The sequence below is a fragment of the Corvus hawaiiensis genome, chromosome 1 (genome assembly GCF_020740725.1).
Source record: "Corvus hawaiiensis isolate bCorHaw1 chromosome 1, bCorHaw1.pri.cur, whole genome shotgun sequence".
NCBI lineage: Eukaryota > Metazoa > Chordata > Aves > Passeriformes > Corvidae > Corvus > Corvus hawaiiensis.
In genome coordinates this window covers 93,495,024-93,503,325 of record NC_063213.1, presented here as the reverse complement: position 1 = coordinate 93,503,325, position 8,302 = coordinate 93,495,024, and the positions used below count along the sequence as shown (strand labels likewise).

At 48.0% G+C, this 8,302-nt stretch overlaps 1 protein-coding gene across 1 annotated transcript; it reads right to left on the bottom strand.

Annotated features, from left to right (window-relative positions):
* Window positions 1–4,505: 4,505 nt before the first annotated feature.
* Window positions 4,506–6,984, bottom strand: LOC125334655. Its single transcript, XM_048321739.1, has 3 exons — window positions 6,888–6,984; window positions 5,966–6,800; window positions 4,506–5,869 (listed from the first exon to the last, which is right to left on the bottom strand). Exons 1-2 carry the CDS (start codon window positions 6,982–6,984, stop codon window positions 6,022–6,024), a joined length of 876 nt encoding a protein of 291 aa, XP_048177696.1. The 3' UTR covers window positions 4,506–5,869; window positions 5,966–6,021.
* Window positions 6,985–8,302: the final 1,318 nt, after the last annotated feature.

The window sequence follows — 8,302 nt, the reverse complement described above, 5'->3', positions numbered from 1 at the left end:
AGAAATAGCTGTAGTGCATATCAAAGGACACCAAAAAGGGATGACCCCAGAAATAAGAGGGAATAATCTAGCAGACCAAGAAGCCAAAGATGCAGCAGAAAATGAGACTAAACGAATTATGTTAATCCTGACCCCAGAAAGGGGAGAATTGGAAATCCCCAAATTTAGTAAAGAAGAAGAAAAGGGATTATTTAAGATAGGGGGAGAACAAGATCAATCTGGAAAATGGAAACTCCCTGATGGGAGACAGTTACTTAATAAGCCACTCACTAAGATAATATAAGAAGATATGCATTAAAAAACTCATTGGGGTACTCAAGCTTTGTGTGATCATTTTCTGAGAAATTATGGGTGTATTGGAATTTTTGGGGTAGCAAAACAAATAACTGGGAACTGTATAACTTGCCAAAGAGTGAATAGGAAAATAATGAGAAAAACAACATTAGGAGGCCGTGAGTTAGTTCTGCAACCATTCCAAATTATTCAAGTAGATTTCACTGAACTTCCTCAAGTACAGAGATGGAATTACTAATATTACTATTAGTAATAGTAGACCATCTAACTCATTGGGTGGAAGCAGTTCCTGCTACTAGAGCTACAGCTAACGTAGTATGCAAAACCCTTCTGGAACAAATTATTCCCAGATATGGAATGGTTAATAAAATAGACTCAGATAGAGGAACACATTTTACATCCAAAGTCTTACAACAAATAACTCAAGCCTTGGGAATAAAATGGGAATTACATACCCCCTGGCACCCACAAAGTTCAGGCCAAGTAGAAAGAATGAACCAGACTTTGAAAAAAACTTTAACAAAATTAATGACTGAAACTCAAATGTCATGGGTAAAATGCTTACCTTTGGCTCTGTTGAGAGTCCGAACACAGCCCAGGTCAGACCTGGGAGCATCTCCTTATGAGAGAGATGATGTTCGGATTACCCTTCCTTACCACTCAACATGAAACAGCCACTTATGAAGTGGGAGAAGCAAGTGTCAAAAAATATGTCACCACAATTGCCAGAACACTTGAAAATTGGAGGCTGAAAGGAATGATCCCTCAAACCACAACTTTGGAGTTCAAAATTCATAATATCCATCCAGGGGAATGGGTACTAGTAAAAACATGGAAAGAACAATCTTTGACTCCACAATGGGAAGGTCCTTTTCAGGTACTGCTGACGACGGAGGCCGCAATCCGGACCAAGGAACGAGGGTAGATCCATGCCAGCAGAATCAAAGGACCTGTAAAAGAACCTGAAGAGTGGACTGTAATATCCAAACCAGGTGATACCAAATTGATTCTTAAACGGAGGCCAGGTGGCAACGAACTAGAACAATCTAAATAATCCAAGGGATATGCAAAGAATCACACCTAACTGAGAAGTAAAAGCCAAATTTATATCAGTGGCCCCTGGACAAATTCTGGGACATCTTGGAGAAGAATATTCTCACTTCAAACAGGAAGGGTTGGGACTGTATCAAACATGTTCTGATTCTAGCCTGTGATTTGTGTTAAGAAGGGGGAGAGTCACAACTTCCATCAGTGCCACATCATATACCCTGTTTGAATTATTCTAACACGGGGCATGCCAGCCAGGTCAAATATAAGTAATTAATCTGGAGGGAAATTGGCATTTCACACCATCGACACTCTAGCTGTAAAGGGTGTCAAGCACAAAATCGACCCCCTATCCAGACAAAATCATAAGCAACAAAAGCAATAACTTTGTTCTGCAGATGGGAATTACTAGTGCCTGTAGAATGGGAAATAGCTAAGATACAATAAGATACTACAGTTAAAAAAGGTGCCAAAAGAAATTTGCCTAAAAGCTACAAAGGAAGTGACAAGGAAATAGAGGGCAAGACCGGGTTGGCCACTGTACTCGCCACCGAGAAGATCCAATACACCTGCTATGGGTTGCAACCTCATAGGCAAGGGAGGTGGGAGTATAAGCCATGCCGGACCTCTGTTATTCCTTCTTTTGTCACTTATCCTGGTCCCTTTCGGGACACCGGCAAGACCATGTTACAAATGCTATCGAAAGCTCTACATGGAAAGACACCGGGGCTTCTTTCTTATTACTCATACCCATATCAACAGTCACTGTTATGACTCGTCCAAATTAGGTATTTGCATGCATAAAGGGGAAAAATACTGGATTGCAGAAAATTTGGGAACAAGTGGAAACAGACTAGGAAGTAATTGTCCAAAAGGAGAAAAATGGATTTGTTTCACAGCTGCCACCAGGGGAACAGTCCAAGATTTGGTAAAAGAACAAGTGGTAAGTAAAAATACAAAGCCAGCACAGCAACCTTGCCCTATATTCACCTCACGCCAGGACCTGTATGCAAAGCTTAAACAATAGTTAAAAGAGGAAAAAACCCCAAGGTTAGGAAAAAACCTGTTTGTGGAATTGGGGGAGAGGATAGGTAAAGAACTTAACCAACTGTTGGGTCTGTGGAGGAGCTCTGATGACAGAAGAATGGCCATGGAAAGGTAGCAGCGCAGGCCCAGTAGAACTCCTTAAATGGAACCGGACAAATATAAGAGGGGGGAACCGACCTGAGGGGTGGATTTTAAGTTCAACAGTGATAGAGGAAGAATGCCTCTGGCAAACTGGGAAAAACTTTCTTAATGAAGTAGGAAACACTCCCTGTAAAAGGTATAAAGTGAGCGAGCAACAAAACTTCAACGTGGTGGGTCCCAGAAAAACCAACTTGGTATTGGGCTCAGAAAAAAGGAAAAGACTGTATATATGATAATGCAATTGGACTCTTTCAGTGTAATGACACAAGGAAAAATCCTTATTTTGGAATCCCAGAAATATCCAAATTTTGGGAGAATATAAATCAACAAGAAGGTGATTATTGGAAAGCACCAGATGGCTTATTTTGGATATGTGGGAAAAGGGCATACCCAAGACTCCCTTCACATTGGAAAGGGAGTTGTACACTAGGAATCATTCAACCAGGGTTTTTCCTTTTACCAGAACCAGAGGGAGATCAATTAGGAATACCTGTCTATGAAGACTTCAAAAGAAATAAAAGAGATTTATTTGGAGGATTCCAAAAATGGAAAGATGAGGAATGGCCCCCTGAACGAATATTAAAAACATATGGGCCAGCTACCTGGGCACAAGATGGAAGTTGGGGATATCGAACCCCAATTGTATCATCAGACTCCAAGCTCTTGTAGAAATCATAACCAATGAAACAGCAGGGACTATGGAATTAATAGTCAGCCAGCAACGCCAAACCAGAGCTGCAATATATCAAAATAGGCTGGCTTTAGACTATTTACTGGCTGAAGAAGGGGGTGTGTGCGGGAAGTTCAATACATCGAGTTGTTGTTTAAAAATTGATGACAATGGGAATGCCATTCTAGATATCGCCAACAATATCAGAAAAATAGCCCATGTACCGGTCCAAAAATGGGAATCAATGATGACTGCTAACTGGTGGGATGGCATATTGGGGAAAGAATGGTGGAAGAAGCTAGGTTTCTTCCTCTTATGTGCTACAGCTGGTCTAATATTTCTCCCTTGCTTGATCCCCTGCTTTATTCGGCTAATCACCAGCGTAGTTCAAGGCATGCGAGTTGTGGCAATGCCTACTGACCCAAAGTTGGCTATGTCTGGAACAGCACAAAAAATTATGGTATTAAAAAGACAAAGTGATGTAAAAGACCCTCTCGAAGAAGCCAAATTGATCTGTGAAAAGAACAAAAGGACATTAGAAGCCAAGAAAAAAGAATTACTGCTCAAGCCAAATGATTTATAAAATAGATTCACATCACATATCCATTTGTCACTTAACTACTACAATAAACTTCTTGGCTATTATGTAACTATAATAAACCATTATTGGTTCTATGCAGCATAAGCATCCTAAGGATTCTAAGTGTCATCTATGAAATGGAGTGTTGGCCATTGCATATTAAGTGTTTTCAACTTTTAATTGTTAATTGTTTAATTATTGCTTATTCAAATTACCCATCAAGCCAGTTAAGAGTTATTAAGTTCCAAAGTTATTCCCCTGATTAGTTGATTAAAGTGTTTACATAATTCCTCGTTAAAAATCCCTTGTTAATAAAGTTCCACAATGTGAAAAACGAGGTTCACTCTCTTGTGAGAATTTAAAGAGTTTAATATAAAGACAATAAGAGACACATAAAATAAAGCAATAAAGCAAAGGGATAACGGCCGGGTGCCTTGGCGCTCTGCCAAGAGCACACCTGATGCTCGAGGTGAGTCCTTTTTATACCATTTTTACTCTCTGTTCTCTATTCATATTCAAACTTTTCCTGGAGCTGTTCTGCATGGCCACTCCTTGGTTCCGCCTTTTTAGAGCACGCGTAGTCTTCTGCCTTGCGGTTTTATTTCTTTTGATTCTTGGGGTTGGGCCCGCTAGGTAAGAGTCGATGGTAGGGTGGATCTCTTAATTCTCCAGACAGTCAGGGCTGATTGCAGCTTTGGGCCTCTTTGCCCCCCGGGCAGAGCGGTGATAAGGGCTCTCAGACCCTCCTGGCCGCCCGTTCTCCGGGCGGAGCAGCCTTTGGGCCCTTTTGTTCCCTGGACAAAGCGTTGATTAGCAGCTCCTCGGGGCTCATCCTCTGCTCGCTTGGAGGTTCTCTTACTTGCTCACACTTGCGAACATTCTTGCTAAAACGAGAGAAAACTATATCCACACAGCAAAAAGCATTTCTAACATTATATAATATCTACCTTAATACTTTGCGAGAAGCCAATACTATATGTTTATAACACCCTCTTTAGTCCCTAAAAAGTGTCAAAACCCACAATGTCTTAATTCCTGTATGTGTCCAAGTTAATTACCCTGCTTTTAAGAGTTCTCTGAAATACTTATAGCCCAGTTTCAAACCTTTTACCAAGTGTTCTTAACCTGTGTAAGTTTTAAGTGAGTTTTGAGCTTTGCCAAAAAGCAGACCTTCGAACTGACAGGGAGCTATTTTTAGAACCTGGCCGTTGGCCTGCAACTCAGCACCACGGCAACCTGGAAATACTAATGAGGACTTCTCCTGCCTTTGGAGCCGATGGCATTTTTCCCTGAGACAAGAGGGAGCCATTGGCAGACTGAGATTACCTCACCTCAAGACACCACCAATCATCCAGGACCATGGAGGCTGGACAGTGGGCGGTCATGGGCAGGACCCGGACTTGATAAAACTGCTGGACACCAGCTCAGAGGTGCCATTCACCTCAGATGAGCTGCTGGTGAAGCTTGATGCTGGGAGCACAGGCCTCTACCTCTTTCAAAAGGCAATTTAACCTTTCTGACTTTGGGCTAGCTGAAGTCACCCCAGCGCTGTAAGGTCTCTGCTTTGGGACTTTTGAGCTGCTTCGGCCAACAAGGTCTCTAATCACTGCAGACTCGGGGGTTTTTTTGGCTTTATAATTCTTTTGTACTTGATTTTTTTTCCTGATTGTTCTTTTAATAAATTGTTCTTAATTATTTTAATTAAGAACCAAGAGTTGTCTCATTACTCACACTAAGCATTCAGAAAAACACCAGGTACAAGTTTGTTGCCATTCTCTCCCTGCATTGTTTAGATTTCTTGCTTTTGTTTCTCACGGGTACAAACAGATTGTGCTAAGATCGATGTCGGAACCAGACAAGCTTGCTGACCTGCTGTTAATTCCCACGCCATATAGGTACAAGAGCTGGAGAAGAAGCGTTGGCATCCGAGTTCTTCCCCTTCACTCTTGTGATTCACATTTTATCTCTTCCTGGGAGACATCTGAGTTCTCTTTCTGCACCTCTTTCTGCAAATCTTCTTCCTTTTTATCTAAGACATCCATGATATATTGAACAATCAGCAAATCAGCTTCGGTGAGCTCAGGCAAGTCCTGGAAATTGCCATGGAAGGGAAGGATTTGAAAAAGTGAGGAAGAGCAGGTGGTGCAGGCAGAGGAGCAGCACTGGCACCTGCTCCCTGCCCTCACCTGCTCTGCATGCTCTGCCTCCCTGTACTTCTTCTTCCTCCATCTCTGTTGCAGTTTTACAGACAACCTGAAAACCACGGAAAATAAGCGGGGAGGTTTGGCCAGGGAGGGCTGCAGGAGGTGCAGCAGCACCTCTCCCTGCTCAGGGGCATTTCAGCTGAGCCCAAGGAAGACGGGGCCCCCAGAAAGGACATCCCCGGCTGGCCCAACACATCCACCCGATCCGGGGGAGCACTGCCCGTGCGGGAAGGGCTGGTTGGGTCCGCCGGGAGAGCCGGAGGGAGCCGCAGCGCCAGTGGCGGGAAGCGCCGGGAGCCTGAGGGGCGGCAGCTCCGCCTGAGCGCGGCGGCAACAGCAGCGGCGGCGGCCGGCCCGAGCCCGCTGGAAGCGCCGCTGCAGCCGAGGCCTGAGGCGAAGCGCTCCGGCAGCCGGGCTCTGGAGGCGGCAGCGCGCCGGGAGAGCGACGGCAGAGCTCCCGACGCGGCCGGAGCTCCGCGGCAGCGCCGGCACAGCCCGAGGGGCAGCGCGGAGCCCCTGACGAGCGGCAGCTCCGCCTGAGCGCGGCGGCCCCGGCAGCGACCCCCGTGCAAAAGGAGCCGCGGGCGGCTTTGGGAAGCCCGGCAGAGCCCCGCAAGCAGCGCGCAGAGAGGCGGCCCGGCCCCGGGCGGGCAGCGCGGCCGCTCCGGCGCAGAGGCAGCTCCGGCTGAGCGCGGCGGCCCCGGCAGCGGCCCCCCCGCCCTGAGGAGAAAGGCGCGGGCGAACAGCTCGGGCCGGGGCGGCTCCGGCAGCGCTTGGGGCAGGGCGGGCTCCAGTCGTGGGCACAGAGTCGCGGAGTCTCAGAGGCACCGAAAAGGAAAAGACCTCCGGGTTCAGCGAGTCCATCCTGTGGCCGATCCCCGCCTTGGCAGCCAGACCAGAGCACTCAGTGCCCCGTCCAGCCGTTCCTCGGACAGCTCCAGGCATGGGGAGCCCACCACCTCCTTGGGCAGCCCCTTCCAAGGCCTCACCGCTCTTTCCATGAAGAAGTTCCTCCCGATGTCTGTGTTTCCTGTCCCACCCACCTGGACGCTGTTTTAAGGCTGGTCTGAGCTAGATGAAACAAAGGTGCATTTCACGATTTTGCATTAAGCCTCCCTGAGAAGATGATTCTGCTCGATGACAGCAGCCCTGCAGCAGGAGGCACAACAGTGCAACCATCAGCCTGGGAGCCGGGCGGGTGTGAGGGAGGGCAAAGGGAAGGAGGAGGAAAGCTCAGGGGTGTAGAGGGGACAATGCTGCTTGTGCAGCTCCAGGCCAGCACCACGGGGACACCAGTGCCGTGGCCTCTGCAGGAGGACACCGGCCATTCCCCTTCCCACCCACCACCCGGAGCTCTTGTGCTCGCAGGAGACATTTGTAACACAAAAGTGTTGATCCTGGAAAGCTGCAGGGGCCTGGGGATGTTTTAGAAGCGCTACTGCAAAGCCTCTTATTTTGATATCCAAAGAGATACCCAGGAAGGCCTCTTTGGAATGGCAAAACACTACAGGGAGTGCTGGAGCGGGGCACTGGCACTGGGCTGGCAGAAATAACACCTGTGTGAGGTATGGCCAGCTGGATGCTCTTCTCAGCCCAGTGGCAGAGCTGAAGGGGGAAGTGGAAAGTTAAGGAGTGTTGGGGGAGTAGGAGAAGGAGAGGGACTGGTGGAGTCACTCTCCAGCAGCCACTGGACAAATGTCCCAGATGGACAAGTCCCAAGAAGCAGAGGATCCCCAAGGCCGTTGCCAGCAGGCAGAAGGAGGGGACTGAAGAGACAGGGCGAATGGAGACAGGTCCCTGCTTGGGGCAGCAGGAGAATCCCCTCCTGGTCCATCTCAGCTGCCCGGCTCCCTCTACACAACAGGGAGGAGGCTCTGGGCCTCTGGGAACGGGACAATGACGATGTGGACGAAGGTCCATCCAGGTGGGAGCGGTTGCCCAGGGTGAGTCAGTCCAGCCACGCTGGTCGAGAGGCTCCCCTGGGACGCTGTCCTGAGGGGCAGAGGAGTCCAGGGAGGCTGGACATTGTGCAAGGAGAGATCCTTGAAGGCGCAGGCAGGAACAGGCCGTGCCTGTGTGCCCAAAGACGAGCTGGCGGGCAAGCAGAGCGGCTGAGCAGGAACCTTTGGCTGGGACTCAGGGCAAACACAGAATTTACAGCTTTGGAAGAAGGGCAGCAACGCAGGAGGACGGCGAGGATGTCGTTGGGAGATGCAGGGAGAAAGGCAGAAAGGCCAAGGCCCAGCTGGAACTGAATTTGGCAAATGCCATAGGGGAGAACAGAAACGGCTTTTACAAATGCATCAGCAACACCAGGAG

Bases quoted from the DNA above. Each gene is read 5' to 3' on its own strand.
- LOC125334655 (XM_048321739.1), bottom strand. From the start codon at position 6,984: ATGGAAAGAGCGGTGAGGCCTTGGAAGGGGCTGCCCAAGGAGGTGGTG. The intron at 6,801-6,887 runs GTGCTCTGGTCT...GGTGCCTCTGAG, and splicing joins ACGGCTGGACGGGGCACTGA to ACTCCGCGACTCTGTGCCCA.